The following is a 26,769-nucleotide window of genomic DNA, read 5'->3' as shown; positions in this document are numbered from 1 at the left end:
AGGAATCCCCAGGGCTCCCACTGAATGCCAGATTCTCTCTCTACCCGTCAAGGGCGGCTTTGAAAGATCCAAAAGGTAAGTCTCTCAAATTTCATTTCTGCACATTGCACACTAACACCAGGTTTGCACGACTATATAACCCACGGTTAACTGTGGGTTGTTTGGGAGCACACATGAGTTTCAGATCTAGAACTCTGGGTTGTAGAGAGAGAAACAACCCAGAGTTTTAATACAAGAAGAAGAAAAACATAAGTTAAAACTTTGGATTGTTTCTCCCTCAACAATTAGGTACAGGGTTCAGACAACACAGAGAACAACATAGGAATGGGGCATTTCGCAAAGTGGAAGCTCAGAATGTCAGAGAAATCCACCACAGATTCAAATGATGTGAATTTCTATATACGCCAGCTCAGTCTGCTTTCTAGGTGCTAAGTGGGGATGGGAAGCTTCAAGGACTCTTATGGTTCTTTGACTTTCAGCCAGACCTGGACTAGACTTCCCATAAAATAGAAGACGCTATCAAACAGAGGACTGTCCTCTGCTAGCACTCCAAAACAGAGAATGATCTTCTGTAAAGTAGGACACCTGTCCTCCCTGCAAGATGTACGTACGTGTGTGTGTGTGTGTGTTTAATTCCTTTTCAGCTTGCTATTTCCCCGCTCAATATTACCTCTCTTTTCCATGGTTTTAAATGTGTTTGTAACCAAGTTAATCTCGGATAGAGTTGGTGGGCCCAGTGAAGACACATCACCTGAAAGGTCTCACTTGTCAGCCACAGGCTTAGAGTCTGGGAAATGGGAAGGACACACAGAGAGTTTAGTTCTGCTGGCCAGACCTCCTCTGTGCTGACTACCAAGGCTTAGGGTCAGCTTCAAAGGTCTGAGAACCAGATCATGACAGTCTCAAATTGGCACTTCCATCCATAGGAAGCATATCCTGAGAGCCACTTGCAAATTGCTTAGGAATTGTGCTGATCTGCATTCATTTGAATGGCAGCCTGTGGGCTAGCACAAGGGGCACAGTCCAAATAAGGGATAGCCATGCCTTCCCCTTGCCTTTGAGTTTCCCACTGGGGTCCATTTTTTCTGAGCTGCTGTTTCCTGCATTTCCATTTCAGCCTAGATTGCACAACCAGAATGCAATGCATAGGAGTCATGCAGTACCATCCTATGCACATTGACTTGGAAGCAAGTCTCAGCGATTTCCATGGGCCTTGCTCTCAAGCAGGTGTTCCCCCTTCTAAGCAGGGCCGACCCAAGACATTTTGATGGCTGGATCGAAGGACAAGATGGCGGCTTCCCCCATTGCTTGTCCAGCTGGCTTTTGCACATGCAATCAATCTTTGCTCAGTAGACAGAGTTCCAGTGCCATTGAGCACAGGAACATAGCATGTTGACTAGAGAGGATGTTCCTAAACGTGGACTGTTGCCACAAGGGCAGCCTCCCCATAAGACTGTACTATGAAACTAATCTCAAAAGTTCTTGAAGACTTTGAAGCATCTACCAAAGAAAACATTCCTTTAGGGGAATCTCATTCAGGGGAATCTCCCCCAGCCCTCTATCTCACATACCACGTATTGCTTTTCATTTGCAGAAGTCAAGCTGCAAACATGATGTTCTTCAAAGTTCTCTCCCTCCTTCTGATCTCTCTGAGCTTTGTGCTGATGGAGGAAAATGGCACCAGGTAAGCATGCAAGATGGCGTTCCGTGAGAAATTTAATCTTTATTTTATTTATTATTACATTTTTATATCTCACCATTTTTTCCCTTGCAATGAACCCAAGGCAGTTTACATGGTCCTCTTCCATTTCATTTTATTTTCAAAACAACCCTGTAAGGTAGGATAGGCTGAGAATCAATGACTGGCCCAAAGTCACCCAGTGAGCTTCATGGCTGAGAGTGGACTAGAACCTGGATTTCCTGATTCCCAGTCCAACAGTCTAACCACTACACTGGCTCTCTTAGACATACAAATTGACTTGCAGATTAGAATTTAACTATCCAGCAAACGTGTCACTTCTCCAAATGCCGTAATACCGTTCTCGGCAGCTTAAACACATCAATGTATGCTTCAGTATTAACATAGGTTAAACGTGTGTTAAAATGTGTGTTCTGAGACAAAAAATATATTTAAAAATACATATTTAAATGCAAATGTTAGGGTATATTTAGTGCAGAAATGGGATGGAGCAGGCTTCTGGGTTAATGCCTGTGAAAGTGGTATGTACCAGAAACAGAATGATTTGCACATAGGAATACAGAAAGCTGCCTCATACCGAGTCAGACTAGTGGTCCATCTAGCCCAGTATTGTTGACACTGACTGGCAGCGGCTTTCCAGGGTTTCAGGCAGGAGTTTTTGCAAACCTACCTGGAGGTGCCGGGGGACTACTGTCTACAGGCAAAGCATGTCTCTACCACTGAGCGACAGTCCTTCCCCACATCCTTAGGCCTGAACCAACCATATCACAGGAACCATAACACAGGTTCACACCATGTCTTGCCTCATATTTTATCACTAACTTTTGGCAAACAAAATGTGTTTTAGGCTATGTGATACAGCAGGTCCCTGGACAGGCAGCATTAAGAACTACTTCTATGGGACCTGAAGGCATTAGTGAATTTTGGAAGATGGCACTCGGCATGCACATTTCTCTTTAACTTAGAACATCTGTGTTCACTTATAGCTGCCTATAAGTGTTCACTTACTTCAGCCCCATGGTGACATTTTGATTAAAAGGATAAATTAAGAAATGGTTTTTATTTTTTTATTTATTGGTCGGGAGCCCAAGGCAGCATACATATAATCATACATACATTGAGCAGGGGGTTGGAGTCGATGGCCTTGTAGGCCCCTTCCAACTCTGCTATTCTATGATTCTATGATTCCTCCTCCTCTCTATTTTTATCCTCACAACAACCCTGTGAGGTAGATTAGCCTGGGAGTCAGTGACTGGCCCAGTCACCCAGAGGGTTTCATGGCTGAGTAGGGACTTGAACCCAGATTTTCCGAGTCCCAATCCAATACTCTAACCACTACACCACACTGATCACAGAAATTGAGACTGTATTCAGATGATCCTCCAAATGATGGTTTGGAGGACTGGGAGTGAGGCTTGTGCACGTCATTCTTCTCTTTCCCCTTCCCCAGCATGTAAAGGGAGCATGTAAATGTAGCAAGCGGCAAGGCATAGTTTGCTGTTTCATCTAGTGTGGAAAGGAGGAACAGGCTCCTGTATCTTTAACAGTTGCATAGAAAAGGGAGTTTCAGCAGGTGTCATTTGTATGCATGCAGCACCTGGTGAAACTCCCTCTTCATCACAACAGTTAATGCTGCAGGAGCCCCGCTCTCTTTTGTATCTGGTCATGCTAGCTTTAACTGTTGTGATGAAGAAGGAATTTCACCAGGTGCTGAAGGCGTATAAATGCCTGCTGACATTCTTATTTCTATGCAACTGTTAAAGATGCAGGAGCCCTGTCCTCCTTTCCATATGGTCATCCTAGTTTCATCCAAATATGACAAAAATAGTTTACACAAACCATGGTTTGCCCTCAAACCAGGAACCCAAATCATGGTTTTATCCCAGTATGGAATCCTGGTTTGAGAGCAAACTATGGTTTACACAAATCACAGATGTGAATTACCTTTTCTTCTCGTGTGCAAATGGGGAAGGAAAGGAAGGAGCAAGCATCTGAGTTGAGCCCAAGGCTGTTTCTACACCTGCCTTTCCCCCCCAGGATCGTCCCTGTGCATCCAAATGACACACAGGGCATAGCGGGAGCAGGCAGGGACGATCCCTCCATTTCCCTGGGATAATCCTTAGGTATAGAAAGGGCTCAAGTGTTGTCCTAATTGAGAGACAAAAACTTTCACCAATTTTTATATTCTGTGTATATTTTCTCTTTGCTCTTAGGGAAAAGCCAAAGGAGCCCAAGTCCCTGCAGAGGCGGTATTCAGAGGGAACTTTAGCCAGCGATTACAGTCAAGCTTTGGACAACATGATGAAGAAGAACTTTGTGGAGTGGCTCTTGAACAGGAGAGAGAAAATGATTGAGTAAGTCTATAGCACAGGTGGTTCCCATTTGTCCAGCCTTGTCCAAGGCAGGTGCTGAGCAAACTGAAGTTTGAAAAGATGGGTGAGAAGAAGGGAGACAGGCAAGTTAGAAGGTAACCCAGTTTTCATGCCCAGTATCTCCTCCCCACCCCACTGCACCATGCAGTAGCATTATTCAAGCATGGGCCATTCTTAAAGTATAACATGCTCCATGATGCTGGAGCAATGCTGGTGAGTTTAGAGTGGGGTGGGTGGGGAGAAGCCCTCCACATCACCTAAAATTTATGCTATGCACCCTTGATTTGTGAACCAAAATTAACAAAAATGGAGAGGAGTGTACGGTATGTTTAATTTGTGCAAGATAGTTTCCAGAAGGTTTCCCAATATTGTTAACAGGATTCGTGTACAGGCATTTTCTTTCATCTCCTTGGTGGCTGCACCAATTGCTAGAAATAAATCAGTAGGACAAAGAAAGGCAATAGATAGGCTGGGATAGACCCAGGCATTTAAGCTAGATTTGATGGAACTCCAATCCCAGTTGTGGATGGAAAACAAAGTCCTTTGGTGCCCAAGAAGGTTGTAGCTCTAACTACTACATTTATCAGACAGAGCTGACCAAGACATTTTGCTGCCTGAAGCTAAGGTCTAATGCCTTCCCCAGTTCTATGTATAGAAGCCAACTGGCCTGACTGTTGAATTCTACTTCAACGCAGGCAATGGGACAGTATCTTCCGCCATACCTGAAAGTATTAGGCTACCCAAAGGCATCACAAACAGTTCTCTCCTCCAACATTTTGCCACCACACTCTGCTGCCTGAGGTAGCCCTGCAGTTACTGTGGTTGTGACTTATCAGAGCTTCTTCCTTCCTGCTAGTGTACTAGAAGTAAAATGAGAATCAGCATATTGTTAGTGTGGGGTTGTTGATAGAGTGCTGACTTTGGAACATTGGGGAGACATGGGTTCAAATCCTTGCTCAGCTATAAAGCTTACTGGGTGACCTTGGGTCAGGTGATATCTGTCAGCCTAACTGGCTTCACAGGTCTACTGTGACAATTAAATGGGATAAGTCCCTTGCATGCTACTCTGAACGTCTTGAAGGTGGGTGGAAAACAAATATCTTGTTTGTTTGTTTATTACATTTCTATACCACCCAATAGCCAAAGCTCTCTGGGCGGTTCACAACAATTAAAACCACAAAATACCGCATAAAATACATTATAGAAATTTTAAACTACAGTGCAAAATCAAAATCAAAACCAAAATAAAACCTAGCAGCAATGCAAAGATTTAAAATAAAATAAGATATTTAAAACAACAAAACTAAGAGACTAAAATGCCTGGGAAAATAAAAAGGGCAAACTGAAGCTTGAAAGGCTGCATGAGAAGAAGGGAGACATGCAGGTTAGAAGGTATTTACCTGCCGCTGGAAAGAGCACAATGTACATGCCAGGCGAGCCTCTCTGGGAAGCTCATTCCACAACTGGGGTGCCACAGCAGTAAAAGGCTGGACACACAGAGACAGACAGATAATGGGCCTGTTCAGACAACACGCTAAGCCATGGTTAGGTCGTTAACCCTTTTGCAGCAAATGGTTAGTGAGTGTGTTTAAACCCTGGTTATGTAGCCACCATGGTTAGGAATGGTTCACATGACACAGTAAGTCATGGTTCACAAGACACACACTAAGCCATAATGTGGCTTAGCGTGTTGTCTGAACAGGGCCAATTAGCCGATAAGTTATCCCCGGTGATAGATGGACAGATGGCAACTGCCATGGGGTAATTTATTACATGGGAAGTGCCTATTATGTTTGCAAGTAGCTGATGTCCTGCCTGAAAACAAACGTATCAGAAACAACAAAAATGAGAGAACACTTTAAAGAAGGTGGTTACTACCGTTCACATACTCTTGTGGAAAGGGGGGTTCTTACCCTGTACTTTCCCTCTATGATCATTCTTATTACCTCTTGAGTTACACCTAGCCAATCTAGGGCATATTTGCAGTAGTGCTTCTATGGCTGGACCTTGGGGCCAAAATCCAAGGGCCCACAGTCCCCTGGGGGAGGGGAATAAATGACCGGCCAGAAAGCGGAAGGTGATGAGGGCATCAAGGCAGCAGAAGAAAACACCATTTTATTCCTGCAGTTATGATAGTGCTATGGTCGAAGTGAATTTTAAATACAAAACTGTACATGCTCAGAGAGTGGGGTGTGTTGTTGTTTTAAAAAATCAGGCTTAAATAGTTTGATTATTGTTGTTGTTCTAACATATCAGAGAGGTAGAAGCAGTTGTAAAGCATGGAATGACGGTTGGGGCAAAGAGAAATGTGAACTGTGTGCTTCACAACTGAAGTAATACACATTGCTGTCTAATGTGCCCCCACCCCCAATAAGACCGTTAAGTCCAGGCGCAAACAAATTACCTAGCTGCACCAGTGCGTGTTTGATCACTTTTATTGGCATAACTTGCATGTGTTACCAAAGTCAGGGAGAAGAGGAAATGAGTTTAACCAAGCTGAAGCATGACTGCGTTCCTTGATGGAACCCCAAACCGATCCCCTCTTGTACATCTCCATCCAGTAACAGCATTGACCCGTCCAAGAGAGAAGCTGAATCCATCACGTTAAGTACAAGGAATCAAGGCACTGATGCCGAATCCCTGGAGGGAAAGGATTTCATTATTTGGGTTGTGGCAGAAAAGTGGTAAGATCAACAACATTTATTGGTCTGTACTGCAAGAAGTTTATAGGTGGAGCATTTAAATTCTAGGTCAGAGACTAAACTAACCACACTTTCCTATGTGCTGAGCGAATACATCAGTGGAGTTAGGATCCTCACAAATTCATTAAATGTCAGCTCCTTGTGCTTCAGGGAGATGCTGACCACAATGCTGTGAAAAGGAACGTGCCTCCTTTAAGAGGTTATTACAGCAACCGTTGTACAATGCCAATGAATACAGGTTACCTTGGGAAGCCTTCCTCAACCTGATACTTTCCTGTTGCACTGGACTACAACATCATCTTAAACCAACATGGGCAACAGTACATCTGGAGGACATCAGGCTGGAGACAGCTGTGGTAAGGCATGTATTCCATGTAGCTATCTTTGAGGAACTAGATGCCACAGATTCATGCACTGGGACATATTTCAATGCTTATTGGATCAAAGACATTGCCTGTGAAAGCTCAGGCTGTGGGAAACCAGGTGGCCCCTAAGGTTCACTAATTTTTCTTGCTCCTACACACTAATACAGTAGATATATTTCTTTCAGCATCCTCCTGTGTAACTTCAAAGGACTAGCTGATACAGCTTTGATACCACTGACTTTGTTACACCCCAAAACACACACACACATACACACATAGATATAGATTTTGACACATTTTTTAAAAAATAATATTAAGAAAGAAATTATATACAAATTAGAAAAATACACATGGTGTATAAGAGACAAAAATAGAAGGAAAGCTAAAATATAGGGGGAAATGGGAAAAAGTAAAAAACATTAATAAACATATCAATATATAAGAATAAAGTAATTTATAATAAAGAGAAAATAAATCACTTGATATTTATTATTCCAAAAATTAACAAAACAGGACCATCTTTCTCTCTGAAACTGACTGCATGGGAACTAGAATATTGTCTTGTGAAATAAGTTAACTTTGTTAATAAAGGTACCATCCAAACCTTCTCCAGCCAATCCAAAATTTGTGAAATAAGTGATGTTTTCCAAGATTTAGCTATACATATTCTTGAAGATTTCAATAAGCTAATAGTTATTTGTCACTAATTCTACTTAATCTTTAAAGCTGCAGTCCAATACACATTGACCTGGGAGTAAGTTCCACTGAATTTAATAGGATTTACTTTGGAATGCACAACTAGATGTCCTAATAAAGTTATTTCAGAATCTTTGATTTCGGTGGGTCTACTCTAAGTATGATTAAGTCTGGATCCAACCACCTATCTTTCCAGTATTCTTTTTTTGGGGGCAAAGTCTAAAGTCAACATAGGGAGATTGACACTTTCAACAAATATCATGTACATTTGAGTAGATAGTGCATACTTTATGTGGGGTTAAATACCACAGTGTTGTTGTTTTAATTTCCTTTGACATAAATTTATGGATGTCGGTGCCTTGGTTCATCAGACAGAGGTTGCAGAATGATTGGTGGACATTTTGGAAAATTGTGTCTGCAGACTTATGCCAACCTACTTATATCTATTCCCCTCATTTCATCTTCTACACCATTTAGGAGAACATTCCTATCAGGCATGAAATTCCTTTTAAAAGGTCTGCTACAGGGGCTGTATTAAGAAAGGTGTTTCCAATTCTTAGGTGCCAGCATCATATTTTTCGTTCCCTAAGCAACCAGGTACCTGGGGTTTCTCCCCCCACTGCCACCACCCAGGACAACTGTTTCACAACTTTCCTTATTTTCCTTTCCATCCCATTGGAAGCAAATGTCTTCATCCCAGCCTTTCTCTTGTAGTTTTGCTCTGCCAAAAGATTCAGATGACTGGAAGGCTGTCCTGAGGCAAGAATTTCTGACATAGCTGAATTCTGCTGACCTCTACAGGCCAATGTGAGTGAACAGCCCTTTTTATTTCTCCCTTTTCTTCTGATGGCCAGGATTGGTGGGGCTGTGCATGTGGTGGTTTGGGTAACCACCTCTGAATGATTGCTTAGAGTCGGTAATGGGCTGCATGAGGAAAAACAAACTGAAGCTGAATCCAGACAAGACGGAGGTGCTTGCTGTCAGAGGCCACAACCTGGGTTTGGAGGTGTGTCAACTGGTTCTGGATGGGGTTACACTCCCCCTGAAAGACTGTGTTCGCAGCTCAGGGTGCTTCTGGATCCGTTGCTCCAAATGATAGCCCAGATAGATGCGACAGCCAGGAGTGCCTACTATCAGCTTCGGCTGATACGCCAGCTGTGCCCCTTCCTAGAGTCGGAAGACCTAAAGACGGTAGTGCATGCGCTGGTAACTTCATGGCTCGACTTCTGCAATGCACTCTACATAGGGCTACCTTTGTGCCTAGTCCAGAAACTTCAACTAGTTCAAAATATGGCAGCCAGGCTGGTCACCGGTACACCGGGGTGACCATAATACACCAGTTTTAAAATCTCTTCACTGGCTGCCAATTAGTTTCTGAGCGAAGTATAAAGTGTTGGTTATTACCTTTAAAGCCCTACATGGTTTGGGTCCAGGCTACCTGCGGGATTGCCTTCTCCTGTACAATCCACCGCACACACTCAGGTTCTCTGGGAAAATCTACTTCAGCTAGCAAAAACTAGATTAACAACAGTTACCCAGAGGGCCTTCTCTTCTGCTGCTCCCAGACTGTGGAATGCCCTGCCGGAGGACACTTGTCAACTTAACAGTCTACTAGCATTCAAGAAAGCTATAAGGACTGATCTCTTCCGGCAGGCCTATCCAGTGGAATTTTAAGATGTTTTTAGAATGTTTTAGGATGTTTTTAACAATGTATATTATGTTTTAATTCAGTTTTATGTATTTTATTGTTTATTGTTGTTCCCTGCCTCGATCAAAATGGAGAGGCGGGTAAGAAATAAATTTATTATTATTATCATCATCAACCGGTTAGGAGTGCCATGCCACCCATAACTACAACTCCCATTGACCCCAGCCAGCATGGCCAATGGCCATTGGAATTATGGGAGTTGTAGTCCAAAATATCTGGAGGGAATTGGGTTCATTAGCCTGACTTAGATATCTAGTCCATTTAGTGTAGTCTAATCAAATTTAAATTAGTCATGACTAATTTGTCCCACTCAGGAGCAGTGTAAAAGGTAAGCATGGCTGGGCAGTTGCCAGGGTTCACACCACAGTAAGGGCCCACTGACCATAGCTCCTCCTCTCCACCATTGTAACCTGCTTGTTCACCTGCCTTTCACCCTGGTTCAAACTAAGGGGATGGTGAAAAGGAAGAGCAGTAGACGCCACTGCCTACTTCCTCTCTGCCTGTCAGGCAAGCAAGTGGGAGAAAAGGGAAGAGAAAAGGGATGAGGAGCAACAGGAACTTGTGACGATAACAGTAGGCTCAATGAGAGAGGGGAGCCATTGGTGGTATCTTGCCCAAAGGCCCCCAAAAAGTGGAACCAGCAGTGGTGCCACTGATTTCAGTCGGTCTACTTTAAGCATAACCCGGTCAGGATCCAACCCAAAATATTCACAGAAAATTAATCGAGATCCAAAGAAAAAGAAAAATCACACTGAAAAAGTTTGAAATTTGCAGGGGTGGGGGATATTTCAACTTTTTGGGATACAGATATTAGCAACAATGACAATAACACTAATATTAATATAACAACATTAATTTGCCGTGACAGAACTTGGAATGCTCAACTCAGCACACCCTTAATTCTTTTCACACACACACCCCTGGCGTATTAAATTTCTTACCAAACATTACATTTTTACTGTCATTCTTTCTATCTTTCCAGGACTCAGTAGCTTCCATGAGGAAGAAGACCAATAAACTTCTGCACACACCTTGTTTTGTACCTTTTGCTAATGACTATCAATCAATAATTATGACAATGACAACAAAAGCAACAATAAAACAATTTATTCTCAGGTTGAGATGTGTTTGAGAATGTTATTCAATAAGAACAAAATAGAATGATTGAGCATTAGGAACCACAATAATTTATATACTGCCCCACAGCTGAAACTCTCTGGGCAGTTTACAAAGATTAAAACAGTGAACATTAAAAACAAATATACAAAATTTAAAACCATAAAAAGCATAAAAACAGACAAGATCCATTTTGACTTAGGGTGCAATCCTTTGTATGTTGAAATAGGGAAAAGTTTTCACAACTTCCAATAAAGCCCATGCTGGCTAGAGAATGGTTTTACAGATTTTACTAATCCATGGAGTGACCAGTGAGCCAATATCATGGAGTGAATCAAGTATTGGCAGGAGATTCAGGATCTATTCCTAATGCAGCCATGAATCTCACCAGGTAGCTTTGGGTAAGCCCCCATCTCAGAGCCAGGTTCAAATCCAGACAGTTGCATTGGGATCATGGAAAATTATGGTTCCAATCCTGGGCCCCTTACGATGATTTGTTTTTAAGATTTAAAACCCGCCTAAATATTTGAAAAAGTAGCAATAGAATGATGGAACACAATCACCATCAATAACATATAATTAAAAAAAAGTATTAAAACATAACAATGAAAGGATTAGATCCAGATTTAGGCTCGTGCAACTGGACTAGCAGAAGTGAACTTCCTCACCCTCTCTTCCCACAGCAGCCCCCTGCAAATGCTACATAAATGATTGGGGGGCCTTGAGGAATCGGTGAACTGTAGTGGGTGTGTCTGGTGGAGAAGGGGATCCCCAAATATTGAGGAGGCGCCTTCTGTGAGCGGAGTCCACTTCCCTCCATGCAAGCCAGGGTCTGAATCCAACCCAGTGAATGAATTTATGTATTCATAAAATCCAAAACCTGCTTTTACCCCTAAAAGAGCGCCACGACATAGTGGTAATGCACTGACACACTCCAGAAAGTCTTGATGAAATAAGAGGGCTTTCATCTAAACATGGGAGAGGCGTTATTTGGCGGGTTTTCCCAGGAAGGGAATGCCAGAACGGCAGTAGCATAACTGTGAAGACCACAACTGGCTGCCTATGGTCATGTCACATCATTCAGAGCAGGAAGGGTAAAAACAACCTCATTCTTTATTGTAAGTCCCTTTGAAGCCTAGGGATAATGTAAAAAAAGAAGAAAGGAATCTAAACTAAAATTAAGGATGCAATCCTATGCATGTTTAGATAGCGGGGGCGGGCGGGGGAGGAAGCCCTACAACTGGCTGGGGAATGCTGGGAGTTGTAGGCCTTTTTTTCTGTCTAAACTTGCATAGCATTGTGCCTAAAATTGGATAAGTAGCCAAATGCTAAGAACACAGAAGTGGGAACTTGGATATATTAATAAGTGACGGGTGAGAGGGACAAGGTCTATCCTTGTTGCCAGCACTGCAGGAGTCCTGCTCTCTCAATTCCATATCACTGTTTCTATTGGTTCCAGTCCTCGGATTTAAATCTTCCTAGTGAGGGAACAGTCATAAAGTAGGGTGACCATATGAAAAAGAGGACAGGTCTCCTTTATCTTTAACTGTTGCATAGAAAAGGGAATTTCAGCAGGTATTATTTGTTTATATGGAGAAGCTGGTGAAATTCCCTCTTCATCACAACAGTTAAAGGTGCAGGAGCTATACTAGAGTGACCAGATTTAAAAGAAGGCAGGGCACTTGCAGCTTTAACTGTTGTGATGAAGAGGAAATTTCACCAGGTTCCCCATGCATACAAATAACACCTGCTGAAATTCCATTTTCTATGTAACTGTTAAAGATACAGGAGCCTTGTCCTCCTTTTCATATGGTCACCCTACATAAAGCACACAGAGCAGCAGTGAGCCCTGGGTCTTTTAGTCTTTCATGGTGGCTGGAGGAGAAGACTGAAAGAACTGGGCATGTTTAGCCTGGAGAAGAGAAGATTGAGGGGAGACATGATAGCACTCTTCAAATACTTAAAAGGTTGTCACACAGAGGAGGGCCAGGATCTCTTCTCAATCCTCCCAGAGTGCAGGACACGGAATAACGGGCTCAAGTTAAAGGAAGCCAGATTCCGGCTGGACATCAGGAAAAACTTCCTGACTGTTAGAGCAGTGCGACAGTGGAATCAGTTACCTAGGGAGGTGGTGGGCTCTCCCACACTAGAGGTATTCAAGAGGCAGCTGGACAACCATCTGTTAGGGATGCTTTAGAGTGGATTCCTGCATTGAGCAGGGGGTTGGACTCGATGGCCTTGTAGGCCCCTTCCAACTCTGCTCTTCTATGATTCTATGAAAAGGGAAGAAGCACATGTACACTCCCATAGATCCTTTGTGGCAACCAAGTGAAATTCTCTACTCTGAGCCTGCATGTGGGAGAACTGGGGTGTGTGCTGAGCATGGAGTCTAGGGGTGCTTCTGGACGGAGGGCTCATAGAGCTACCAATCAGAAAACATTTGTCTCAACGGACTTTCCATGGTAAGAAAAAAAGGCGGAAGAAGTAATCGGAAAGCGTGGGAAGGTTACAAATGGAAGCCCTGAACCTGCTGTAAAATTCTGTGAATTGAGGCGGGGCCATGGCTATGATGGAAGCTACACCATTGAAACCTGTTGCTCCTCATCACCATCACATTTGTTGAGGCTGTGGTGTGATTTTCAGTTAAACAATGCGCCGCTAGAGGGCAATAAAACAGCACATAAAAGACAGCACCACTTGCCATAAAAGAAAAGGAGGGGGAAGTTATATATACACACACCCCGTTACAGTACTAGGTTACTCAGAAATAAATTCAAGTGAGGTCAAGAGCATTTATTCATAACCAAGGCTGCAGTCCCACACACTAACCTAGGAAAACGTCCTATGGGACTTAGGTCTGAGGAGATATGTATAGGATCGAGCTGTTAGTGGATTGAATCCAGATTTAGTCATACTTTGAGTAGATCCGTTGAAATCAAGGAGGACTAACTTAAGTCCCATTGATTTCAATAGGTTTACCCTAAGTGTGGCCAAGCCTGGATCCAGTCTGATGCATTTAGGATTGCAAATTTGAGCCAGGATATCTTATAACTAATGCAGCTCACTGGCCCTTCACTTACATATCAAGGTTCAAACTTAAAAGTTGCGAAGAAGCGAAGTGTCACTGCAATCCCCGATGAGAGTAACATGCACATGGTGTTCAAAATTACCGTAAGAGTCTACAATTCCTTATTTGTTCATTAAAAGTAGACGAATAAAACGTGCACACGGCTTGGAAATGAGGCTAGGTTTTGAGAGGACAACCCCGACACCAGCCTTCTCCAACCTGGTGCCCTCCAGATACGTTGGACTCCGGATGTGCTGGACTTACTGGGGTTTACGGGAGTTGTAGTCCAACACATCTGGAGGGCACCAGGTTTGGGTAGGCTGACCCAGACTATCATAGCAACCGTGCAATTTTGAAACGTTATGAGGCTCATGGATTGCTGCTGATAATAACATATCCGAATTTTCACGGGAGTCGACCAAAAAAGAAATTCCAGAGGTGTTGGTGTGTTATAACGAAACCAACGATGAATCTAGTGGTATCTTATCATTAATCTTCAAGGTGCCAGAAAATCTTAGTTCCCCCCCCCCCGTGGAGGCTGGTGCCTCCGATTTCGGTGGGGCTGTGAATCCACTCCGGTTTTCAGCTAGAACCAGCCAGAACTCCCCCCCTCCCAAAAAAAAGCTCTCCAAGGCGCTGAACCTATTTAGGGATAGGGTTCAACACATTAATGAGCTCTTTTAGAGTTCTGGCTGGTTGTGACTGAAACCCAGAATGGATTCACAAGTAGGGTGACCATATGAAAAGGAGGACAGGACTTTTCATCTTTAACAGTTGAACTGAAAAGGAAATTTCAGCAGGTGTCATTTGTATATATGGAGAACCTGGTGAAATTTCCTCTTCATCACCACAGTTAAAGCTGCAGGTGCCCTGTCCTCTTTTAAATCTGGTCACTCCAGTATAGCTCCTGCGCCTTTAACTATTGTGATGAAGAGGGAATTTCACCAGGTTCTCCATATATACAAATGACAAATTCTGGTTGTGCTTTTTATATTGTATTGTGTATTTGTACTTTTAACCTGTTGATTGTCTTACTATGATTTTAATTTTTGTGAACCGCCCAGAGAGCTTCGGCTATTGGGCGGTATAGAAATGTAATAAATAAATAAATGAATGAATGAATGACACCTGCTGAAATCCCCGTTTCTATGCAACTGTTAAAGATACAGGAGCCCTGTCCTCCTTTTCATATAGTCACCCTAAGGCCCACCGAAATCGGAGCTACCAGCCTCCACTGTTCTCTCCCCTATAAGATTCCAAAACAAGTAGTAATCCAGCGGAGTGGGGGAATCACCCTCCCCTTCTCTACTCCAAAGTAGCCAACTGATTCCCTTGGCTGGGTGGTGGCAACGGGGGAGGAGGCGGAGGTGTAGTACATAGGCATCCACCCCATTCCACTTCCTTCCTGTCGCATGCTGATGACGTACTGGTGGGGGGGGAGGCTTGACCCAGGGGGAGGCTGTTTCTTCTCCTTCTCCTCCTCCGCCTCGAACCCCTGTCCGACCCAAGCATCGCCTCCCTCCGCCTTCCCTCTTCCCCACCCGTGCGCAAAGATGCACCGCCGCGGGGTGGGGGCTGGTGCCATCGCCAAAAAGAAGTTGGCCGAGGTGAGCCTTCCGCCTTCTGCTCTCCCGCTCCTTCCCACTCACTGCTTTCCCCCTCCGAACAGCTTTTGCACCCGGAGGGCTTCATGGCTCCAGATGAAAGGTCGCCTGACAGTCGCCTCCGGGCTCTCGGAAGCCCTTCCACCCTTAATCCTCGAATAGCGGGGTAGGGCAGGGATACGAAGTCTGTGGCTACTCAAGAATGGGGAAAGGCACTTTGCACATGTCCAGAGGCACTCTTCTGTGCCAACAATAATAAAGAGCCTTGGGGCACTTTAACACATTTATTTTGTTAGGCCCCGTACAGACAACAGGCTAAACCATGCTGCTTAACCACAAAATGGTTAACGGAATGCGTTGACCTTCCAGGTTTAGTGTGTTGTCTGAACCAGGCCACTGTCTTAAACCTGCCAATAGACTCTTTGCTGTTTTTGCTGAAATAGACTGTTCTTTGGAAATCGTAACAATACTTTTTATTTATTCTGCATCCGTGAGGGACTCCACTCTGTCGTCTTTTGCTGAACTCAATTTGGTTTTCTTTCACCTCCCCCTCCTTGTCCAAAGTTGATCTCTTTGTATTGTTTCTTACTCGCTCCTCCAAAATGCTGACACCCACTCTTTCTCCTTCCCAATTTCTTGTCTGATGAGTGCTCCCACTCTAGAAGGACCAACAGGTATCTCATTCTGTGTTTCAGATGGGAGTTGGGCACCGCTTAGTTTCCAGACTGTGATGGGACTGGGGCTTCTGCAAAGGCTGCACCCTTTAGCCTAGAAGGACTTGGTTGGTTGAGGGGGGGGGGGGGAAATCCCTGGAACCCTGCCATAAAAACAACATAGCCGTCTTGGGCAGCATTGGAGAGTGACGTGTTGTGGGGCAGAAAGCAGTGTTATCTAGAAAAGTAACACAAGGTTAAAGGATCTTAAGTTGCTGTCTAAATGTATGCAGATGGGCAACTCCTTGAGCTTCAAGAGGTGGTGGTGGTGGGAGTTCCACAGCTTTGGTGCTACATTTGAGAAGGCGGAGTTTTGGGTTCTTTCTCCTCTGGACAAGGCACCCTCAACAAGGCCTCCCGAAATGGCCTTTGAAATAGGACACACACTTCTGGGAGAAAAAATATGGCTTTGTTGTCAATGCGCAATTAAGAACAAGAACAAAATTCACCAACCTTTTTTCTTTGTAGGCCAAATATAAGGAACGTGGGACAGTTTTGGCTGAAGATCAATTAGCCCAGGTGAGTCGAGGAAACACCAGGGTTTGCTCTTGAAGTTGGTAGGGTGACTGTTGCAAAATGTCTGACTGTAGAAGGCTCTTCTCCCATTAACCTGTGGAACCCATTGCCACAGGATGTTGTGATGATCAGGGGTCTCAACAGCTTGGGGAAAAGATTAGAAGTATTGGTATAGGATATTAATACATTCAGGCTTGTGAGTTTCTGATAACAACTGGTCTTTGTCAGTAAATAGCAAGCTGAGATAGATGGCCTGTTCAGTTTAATTCAGCATTATTGGGCAAGCTATTAGGAAGCCAAAACTGGCACGAAAGAGCTTCGCCATAAATAGTTTCTTCGTGGAAATGACCTCTGAGAATTGTCCCATGTGCAGCATAAGTATGCTAGAGGTCTCAAAGCTGTCCAGGGAGAACGTAGTTAGTATTTCAAATAAGTCAATTTTAATCTATTTCTCCTTTGTCTTCCCTGGCTTCATTTAACAGATGTCTAAGCAGCTGGACACATTTAAAACTAACCTGGAAGAGTTTGCCAGTAAACACAAACAAGAGATCCGCAAAAATCCCCAGTTCAGAGTCCAGTTCCAGGATATGTGTGCAACCATTGGTGTAGATCCGCTAGCCTGTAAGAAATGGGTGAGATAGAGATTGAGTGGCGGGGAGGGGGGAGGGGATGGAGGAGGAGGGAAGAGTTCTGGGCAGACTGCCTGTTCTATTACCTTTGGAGCTTCTATCAGATCTTCTGTGTTCCCATTAAAAGGGGATGGGGAGGAGTAGCGTTGTTTCCCAAATAATTGGTCATAGAACCATTGGAACCTGCCTTATACTGAGTCAGACCTTTGATCCACCTAGCCCAGTATTGTCGACACTGACTGGCAGAGGCTCTCTAGCCCTGCTTGGAGATACCAGGGATCGAACCTCAGATCTTCTGCATGGAAAGCAGATGCCCTTACCACTGAGCTATGGCTCCTCTTGCAAACCCATCCCTCTGCTAAAAGTAGATATTGCAATATATTATATAAGTTGTGAACCCTCTGTGCAGGGACCATCTCAGCCCAAAAGTTGTGTCTACTCTGTACTTTAAACAGATAAAAACTCTGTGCCATGGTGACACAACTTTTGCAGAGTCAAAGGCTGAATTCTGCAGCCTGCAGATATTATACATGTTTTACAATATGTATACATTTAGGACATAACCTGTCCTAGCGTGGGCACAGGCTTGTGTGGGAAAGCATTGGCATAAGACTCAGCAGAGACCTGTTGTGCTCCTGCCCCTCTACTCCCATTGGTGCATGCATCCAATCTATTATTGGAAACCAGGTTGGAAGGGGTCTCCATTTAGTCATTTCTGTTCATCAGAGGCAAGTTTGGTTTAATTTACACCCAGCGAAAAGCAGAGTGTGATGAGCATACAGAGATCCCTTTAGACCTCTCAGCAAATGTGTGATTACCCCAGAGTAGCCTTGTAAATAGGCTCACTAAAGTTACTAGCCTGCAAAGTTTTTGACTACCCTGCTGAAAGACTAATGTCCTGCATTTCCATGTCAGAGGAGAAGGAAGTTGGTGGAGGCAGGATGGGGTTGTGGGGTGGCCTTCCCTTTCTTCACAGCCGATACAGAAACTTGAGTGTTACTCACCTGCATGAAAGTCCTTGTCACCTATGGTGACCAAGCACACTGTTAGATACAAGGCTGCCCTAGATCATGGGTAGGGAAGGAGAAGGAACACCGCTGGAGAGGGAAGGCCTTGTGCTACATCTGTTAGAAGTCAGTCAGAATCTTCCCTCTGCATTCTCATACTCTGTAAACATGAGGACTAGGAGAGTTCCTTTTTAAAAAAATCTCCACTTCACCCCACCCCACCCCAAATCCTGACTTTCAAAATTGGGTCCTTGTGAGTCTTAAGAAAATGCATAGCCCTGCTGTTCTAATATTGTTATTAATATAGTCATGCCTATCTTTTTGCTCTGTCTTCTGTAGCTGGCAAAGGATTCTGGTCTGAAATGCTGGGTGTTGGAGATTTTTACTATGAGCTTGGTGTCCAGATTATTGAAGTCTGCCTGGCTTTGAAGCACAGAAATGGAGGTGAGGACAGCATCCAGTAACTCACCCGCCCAGGGGTGTGTGTACATGTTTTGCCGCTCTCCTTTATGCATGCCTTCTGCTTTCCATGTTGCATGCAAGCTTTCTAGCCATCTTGGTGCAGGATTAGGCAAGTATATTAACTGCATAATCCTGTGCATCTCTACTCAGAAGTAAGCCCCATTGAATTCAGTGTGGCTTAAGCCCTGGTAAGTGCACATACAATTGCAGCCTATGACTACCCTGTCCAAAGTACTCTTACTACAGAGTAAGCTGCATTTGACTTCAGTGGGCTTGCTTCTGTGTTTTTCCTCCTGTTTTAGGCCAAAAATCGAAAGGCTTTACACATGAAAATAAAAGCAAGAGGTGAGAGTAAGACAGGTAGTAACAGAATACACACTCATGCATACACACACTCCTTCCTTTTTTTTTGCAGAAGTTGCCTGCCAACTTTTGGCCTAGAATGTTTGGTTATTTCTTATCTTTCCACTTTGCCTTGCCTCTTGTCTCCCCTTATAGTCTAGATGATGCAGTGCGCATGTTTATGTTATGGATATGCAGTGGAAGAATAAGTGAAGTCCTGTCCTGAATTATACATCCAGTAGTTTGCAATACCCATTGCATGGGTGGGGATTTTTAACATTCAACTCAGTTGTTCTACTCCAAATATACACTTGTGGAGGGGAGAAGGACTTATAGGCCCCTGCCAACTCTACTATTCTATGATTCCACCCTTAAAACATATTGTGCAAAGACATGTTAATAAAACAAAACGGATTTGGGCCCATGCAACTGGGCTTAGAGAAGCAGGCTTCCCTTCCCCCTCCCCACGGCAGCCCCTCTAGCCCCCTAAAAACACTACCTAGAGGGTTGGGGGATCCTGCTGAATGGGGTGAGCCATGGGTGGGAGAGGGGAGATCCCCAGAAATCAGACAGAGGAGGCACCTTCTGTGAGCGGAGCCCACCCGTCCATGAAAGGCAAACCTTGGATCCAATTGAAAAGGTTTATATTCAAAGCTATCTTTTGAATAATACTTTAAAAATATAAAGCCAAAACCAAACAGTCTGTAATCCCATTGAGTGATATTAGGGTCCTAGATGAATCCCCCAAATACTTGAAGTTGTATCCTCAATTATAACATCATAACCTAGTTTATGCCATTCTGTTGGATTTGATGTAAGTGTTGATGTCCGAACGGCACGCACTTTAACAGTGAGTCATTCAAAATGTTAACATTGTTTAATGGAATGGTTGACTGTTTTATATTGTTTTCCATTTTTGATATATTTTTCAAAACATAAGTTATCTTATTCATTTTGTGCTTGCGTGATCAGTTTTTATGGTGGACTGTTTTGGGGGTATTAACCATGCTACTGACACTAGGTTGGATCCAGACTAACAGCTCAATACTGTTCATGGAAACTAAAAACTAAGCTCCATTGACTTCAGGAAGACTTACTCCAAGGTAAATGTATATAGGATTGCACCCTAAGTTAGTTGTACTTAGTGCCTACTGTAATCAGTAGGATTTAAGTCATAGCTAACTTGTGACATTGATTTCAATGGGATTTGTGTGTGAGGAAGTGCAGTGCAATACTATGCGTGCTTACTCAGAAGTAAGTCCCACTGCGTTTCAAGGGACCTGCTCCCAAAGAAATGTGCATAGCATTGCAGTTTGATGGTGCAATCCTATACATGTCTCCTCTGAAGTAAGCCTCATTGAGTTCAGTGGAACTTACACACAGGCAAAATGTGTATAGGATTGCAGCCTTCGTCTTCTAACCTAATGCGGTTGGATCTAAACTTCTCATGTATGTGGCTGTGCCTTAACATGCCTCCTGTTTCTTCCCTCCCGCTAGGGTTAATAACCTTAGAGGAACTCCACCAGCAAGTGCTGAAAGGAAGAGGAAAATTTGCCCAAGACGTCAGCCAGTAAGCACTGTGTTTAAGAGCGGGCAGGGTCTGGGGGGGGAAATACAGACTCTCATTGCGAGTGAAAGAAATTATGCAAGCCAAATGGGTTTGATTTGCGTCATTTGTTGTGGCTGCAGAAATTTCATTGGAAGGGTCTGGGATTGTGGAGAAAAAAGCAGGGCTTTGCACTTAATTCACCCACCCCACCTCCTCAATCAGTTATGCCAATTAACCACAAGGTTTACTTTACGTACATTTTGTTTTGAAGACTCCTCCACTCCTAAGGGCTGTTTTATGGCCAAGATAAATAGACAGACAAACAAGCCCAGGAAGAAGGGATGGCTCTCAAGATAGCAGCTGTGAAAGCAGTGCTAGTAAGCAGAGGGTTAGCAGCCATAGAGAAGAGGTAGGTGATGGTGGCCACATAGGTGGCTTCTATGGTAGGCTTCTTCAGATGTTGCTTTGGTTGCACCTCAAGGGGGCGGGATTCTGCCTGCTGACACAGGCCCATATGTATGTGTGGCATAATGTCTGGAGGACCCTAGTGCATACCGCTGTTTACATATAGGCTCTGTCCATGCGACCAGCGATCCTGCCTATTTAAGGTCTCTCATTGTCCGTTGAGAGCCCATGTGTCCATAGAGGTAGTGGTGCCCTCAGGGTAGGACTTAGGGAAGAAGCCCAGGGCCCCACTGAGTAGAATGAACACAGCAGGGCTGGCTCGCTCCATTCTGAAGTGAGTGAAGTAATGCACATTAGCCTCTAAAGAGGACCTTCCGAAGAGGATGATAAAGTTCAGAGTCTAAAATTACCTCACTGTACCACCACATGGAGGCTTTCCCCAGGGCCGGCCTTAGACTAGCTGCCTGCAACTGGCGCCCTTGGTGAACCATGCAGTCAGGGTCTCCATCCCCAGATGCCAAGGGCAGGTGTAGGCTGAGGTTTTTGCTAAACTGGGGAACATTTTCCCCAATTTTCCATTTAATGTTTTTAAAGTGTATTTATTTAAACAGACATAATTATTCAGTTTGTCTGTCCGTCTGACGACCAATGTTTCTGAGGTAAAATAGGGACATAAAATTGTAATTTTTATTTGTTTTGGGGTTTTGTTAAATCCATTTTTTCACTCGAATTTGACGGCCTAATTCATCTACATGGATGAGCTGTCCCTGGCTTTTCCAGACCTTATATTGAAAATGGGCAGGACAATTCTGCTCTCCGTTCTATGTGAGTTCAGAATAATATCTAAACTACCTCTTTGCAGCTGAAACACTTGCCTGATTCCTCTCTGAGCTGCCTAGCCTTCCCTGCCACTGCTTAGGCATTTCTGACCTTCTTTTTCTGCAGTTTAGACTGAGTAATTTGGATGGAGGATGGTGAGAATGAAGCAGAGAAACTCAGAACACTGAATGCTGCTCCAGAAATTTACTCCCCAGCTGCTTGAAGAAATTAGCTATGGAAACCCCTGGGACAGAGGGAGGGAAAAGAAAGTGGGTGGAGGGTGGCGGCCTGGAAGGTGGTTGGGCAGTGAGTCACGTTTGAGGCTCCGAGGCCTTTCAGAAGCAGTTTGTGATACTGAAAGGGGCTTTGCTATTTCAAGAGGACCAAGTCAAAACTGCCACAAAATGTAGCCCAAACTCTTGGGAGCACCTAAAGCAAGTATTTGGATCCTGGACATATCAGGGCTTGGGTGTGGTCTGCATTGAAAGTGTTACATTTCTGAGTATGCATCATGTATACATGATGCAGATGAAGAAAATGAGTGTGATGCCTTTCATGTTGCATAATATAAGCTGTACTATTTGGCCCAATTTGTTCTGCTTCTGCTTGCCAGGGGGGAGGGCAAGGAACTATGTAGGGCCCTGAGGTTTGTTCCAAGCCCCTGAGGTGATCTACTCAGCCACCTTCTGAGATTTCAGCTGGTGTTGCACACACGGTGTTTCAAACCTCTTCACAGCCACAAGGACTAGAAACTTGTGTGTGTGCGTTGCGATTTCAGGAGTACAATTCTGCACCCAGTGCTACTTTCTGTGGCTTGGCTTTGCTTCTGAAGAATCACAACATGCACACATCGCCCTGGACGTAGCTGAAGATTCCTTGGTGATCACCTGTAGCCTGATATGACCTGTAGCCTCAATCTTCTTCCCCTGACTCCTCAGCGATGACCTCATCCGAGCGATTAAGAAGCTGAAAGTTCTAGGAAACGGCTTTGGAATCCTTCCTGTTGGTGGGACTTACCTGATCCAGTCTGTCCCAGCTGAATTGAACATGGACCACACAGTTGTGATACAGCTTGCTGAGGTACCTGTACCAGAAGAGAGACTGAACCCCAGGCTGTCTCTTCTTCCTTAGCTGTTCCTGGGAAGCCCTTCCTTGTTTAGACACATTAAGTATATGGAGTTGGGCTCCCTTTTTTTTTAATTGTTACTCAAACATGAGTGCATGGGCCGCCCATTCTGGATCAGGACCACAACGTGCAGGGAGGAGAGGTTTAATTTTTCCCTTCCGAGTTGTGAACTCTCATTGTCTGGGTTCAACAGCGGTTTAAATATTTGACCGTTGGTTATTTAATCCGCTGTAGGTTATCATGTTGTGAGGAGGGAGTTTTTTAACCAATGGTTGGTTATTTGGCCAATGAAGAAAAATAGTTCTGTGTAGAGTTGGCTGTTTGAACCACTGTTGGTTATTGTGTTGTGTGCAGGGCACAGTTTATTATTTCCTCAGCCACCCACAGAGTCGCAAGGCAAAAGCGGTCAAAGCGGTGGCTGCCACTCTAGTTCAGCCAGCAGGATAGATTTTCAGCAGCATTAGCTGATACTAATGGGAGGACTGGAATGGGGAGAGAGGGTGGGGGTTGAGTGAGTCAACTCAGCATGGACTGATCCTAATCTACACCATGGTTGATTATTATCACGTTGCGTGGGGAGCACCCCCTAGATAAACAACTGTCGAGTTGATTATTTCCCCACCACAGGCTATCGTGTTGTCCGAATGCAGCCAAAGTCTCTGCTATGGCAATTCCCAATAGTAAACTGCCATGCAGGATGAGGATAGATCCATTGAAATTAATAGGACTTATGTCCTATTAATTTCATAAATTAATTAATTTCATAAATTCTGAATGAGACGACATCTGGTTGTGCATTTCTTTGTTAGACACTACAAGTAATACTCCTCATTGTTGGTGGGGAGTTACATATGAGTCTTTGTCAGGGAGAAATTAGGCTGAGCAGGACTGGGCTTTGGCCAGGAAGCTGTGACTCATACATAACTCTTCCTGCTCCACCCCTAATGTGGTTGCAATAACAGGGCAGCTCAGGTGTGGGTGTGTTCTTAAACGTACGTGAGTGTCTATCCACACATAATCACAACCAAGTGTACGGGTTGGGTATGGTTTGTCATTGAATTGTGGGTTGTTGCTGAATCATGGATTGTCATTACATGCTTAATCTGCATTATGGTTTAACTATGGGTTGTTAACCACAAAAAACCCAGGTTTGTTGTTGGGTTGTGATCTCTGGCTTCTTCATAGTTAACAACCCATAGTTAAACCATAGTGCTGGGTTTGCATGTAACAACAACCCATGATTCAGCAGTGATCTGTGACTAAATGACATACTCAGATGTCATTACATTTGAACCAGCTCTATACTTTTCTACTCAAAGGACCGCCCCCCCACCAGTTTATATTTATTTATTTTATTTATTCAGCATCCTATAGACATATAGGGATGTCATACATAATAAAAACAAATCTAATAAAACCCATGATAAAAAAATAGCAGCCACAAGAATAAACAAATAAATAAAAAAGAGAGAAATATCAAAGCAGTGAAAACATGGAAAAGGGCAATTTAAAACACAGCTTTAAACATCTCATTAAAAATAAAACAAGCAGCGGCTACATGCGTAAAAAGCCCGGGAGGATCAAAAGATCTTCGCCTGGTGTCAGAAAGCTGACAAAGTAGGTGCCACGCAGACTTCTCTAGGAGGGATATTCCACAATTTGGGGGGCACAGCAGAAAAGGCCAATCCAACTCACCCGTTTGATTAGTCATCAGAAAAACAGATAAACATCCTTGCTGCCTACCGCATGCCATTACAAAGCATGGCTATGCTAGCAGGGAGAAAAATGTGACGGGGGATCTCCCCACAAGGCAAGCATGAAAACCTGCCATTTTGCGTATCTGACCACACACAGCTGTCTCATGTGGAGGCTGGCCGTCAGTCTGTCTTCCCTGAGACTGTCTCCTCTGGCTAGCATCATCTTGCTAAGTCAGCAGCCCTTCCTAAGCTTGGTTTTTAGTTGGAGATGGTGGGGCATGAATCTGGCTCTTTATGCATGCAGAACAAATGCTCTACCACCGAGCAGTGGATCCTTGCATGAAATGTCACCTCTATTCATCTTAGCCCTGGTCAGACTTTTCCGATCGTCCCGTTTCCATGTTACTGTACGGCCCTTGAAATGGTCGGTTTCTTCTCGGTTTCAGAAAAAGGGCTACGTGACCATCAGCGAAATCAAGTCCAGTTTAAAGTGGGAGACGGAACGAGCCAAGCAGGTGCTGGTATGTAAAGCAATGACAACATATAGCAAGAAAGAGGAGCCCACATTTGGCAGGCAGGGAGCTCAGATGCTGCACTGGAAATATAACTTGCGCAGATAAACATATAATTTATATTTTCCCAGCTATTTTATTTCAGTTGTAGAATCTGTTAGAGGTGTTTGTTTTCTGGGTAAGGGGTGGGCCTGTTGAAGCAGAGAGCCATCCGGTACAACTAGACCATGGTCCATTCATATTTCAATAACCTTATATATAAATTTGTATACTACCCAATTTCAAAAGGTGCCAGTGTTCATCCCTACATATGCTGGAAAAAGAGTCCTTCATGTGTGGGCACCTTGTGATAAAAATGATGCAAATGGCACACAATTCCGAGTTCCTATGCACTTCTGTTGCTTTCCATTTCTCAGCTGGGAATTTAAGTGAACCTTTGTTTGAAAGACTAAATATGTCATTTTGAAATTGAGGCACGAATTCTAACACCGTCTTTATTAGACTGTAAGCCTGAGGGCAGGGACTGTCTTTTTTGCTAAGTGTAAGCCGCTCTGAGAGCCTTTTTTGGCTGAGGAGCGGGGTATAAGTATGATAAATAAATAAATAACACCCCTCCATTCACCCACGGTGGTAGCTAATAGTTACTCTGAAGAAGCATTTTGCGAAACAGGTTAAAAGAACCGGAGGCCTGTATATCGTCTTCTCGTCTGTTGTTTGATTGTTCTGTTTGCAAAAACATCTCTATTTAGCTGTCGCAGCCTGTTCAATCTATGTTAAGCAACTTGTATACATAATTTACTATCATAGTACATTTAATGTTACTTCGCGCCTAAGTGGTGACATTGTATATAGAAAAATAGAAAAACTATATAAATAAATGTATGATAAAAACCATCCTTTCACCCGTTTTCCGTTCGTTATATGCCTAGCAGTTGTGTGCCGTGTGCATCATTTTTGTTTGATATTTTCAACTGCTGCCTCCTGTATTGGGCACCTTGTGATAGCCTTCTTCCCTTCAGTAATACTTTGTGGCTTTTTCACAGGATCACTTGCTGAAAGAGGGGATGGCCTGGCTCGATACCCAAGCCCAGACGGAGCCACAATACTGGCTACCTGCCCTTTTCACAGAGCTTTACTCTCAGGAAATCACACCAGAAGAAGCAAAGGAAGCTTTACCTTGAGGACCAAGAAGGGGACTTGAATAATCTGAACATCTTCATTAAATGGAGTGGCACATGATAAAGTTGAATGGTCTCTGCTGCCTTTGAATATTTTTTTAAACACGTCTTTGTAAGTTAATGTCTGCAGAACCAAACACTTCCAGTAGGCACATTTGGCACTGAATGTGAGGTTTCTGCCAAATGGAGCAAGACTCTGATTTCATTAGTGATTTTCTAGTTCTCATGACTGCGGAGGGAAATACCTTTTTTCTGGTCTGGGGGCCAGAATGCCACCCTCCCCAGACCAATCCAGTGGGCCAGGTGACATGAGGGGGGCAGGCCCCTGTCTGAAACCTTACCCACTCCACTGATGTCATCTGCCCCAGCCATTTTGTATTTCTCTGTGCAGAGTGACATGAAGCTGAGTGTCACTGTACAGAGAAAGGGAGCTGGCAGGAACTTGGATGGAGGAGTGATGGGAAGCCCTCCTGTTATCTCCAATC

The 26,769-nt window shown here is 43.9% G+C and overlaps 2 protein-coding genes across 2 annotated transcripts; both read left to right on the top strand.

The window, feature by feature from the left end:
- The first annotated feature begins 1,613 nt into the window (after positions 1–1,613).
- GIP (gastric inhibitory polypeptide) lies at positions 1,614–8,612 on the top strand. The gene is made up of 4 exons (XM_063137919.1): positions 1,614–1,684; positions 3,913–4,053; positions 6,633–6,744; positions 8,517–8,612. The coding sequence occupies exons 1-4, from the start codon at positions 1,614–1,616 to the stop codon at positions 8,610–8,612; spliced, it is 420 nt and encodes a 139-aa protein (XP_062993989.1).
- A 6,565-nt stretch (positions 8,613–15,177) lies between these two features.
- SNF8 (SNF8 subunit of ESCRT-II) lies at positions 15,178–26,366 on the top strand. Its single transcript, XM_063137906.1, has 8 exons — positions 15,178–15,332; positions 16,511–16,561; positions 17,041–17,179; positions 18,534–18,638; positions 20,496–20,568; positions 22,710–22,851; positions 25,041–25,115; positions 26,150–26,366. The coding sequence occupies exons 1-8, from the start codon at positions 15,279–15,281 to the stop codon at positions 26,285–26,287; spliced, it is 777 nt and encodes a 258-aa protein (XP_062993976.1). The 5' UTR covers positions 15,178–15,278; the 3' UTR covers positions 26,288–26,366.
- Positions 26,367–26,769: the final 403 nt, after the last annotated feature.

The sequence above is a fragment of the Elgaria multicarinata genome, chromosome 11 (assembly GCF_023053635.1).
Source record: "Elgaria multicarinata webbii isolate HBS135686 ecotype San Diego chromosome 11, rElgMul1.1.pri, whole genome shotgun sequence".
Taxonomy (NCBI): Eukaryota; Metazoa; Chordata; class Lepidosauria; order Squamata; family Anguidae; genus Elgaria; species Elgaria multicarinata.
The sequence above is the reverse complement of the archived record's forward strand: the minus strand, read 5'-3'. Positions and strand labels throughout refer to the sequence as shown.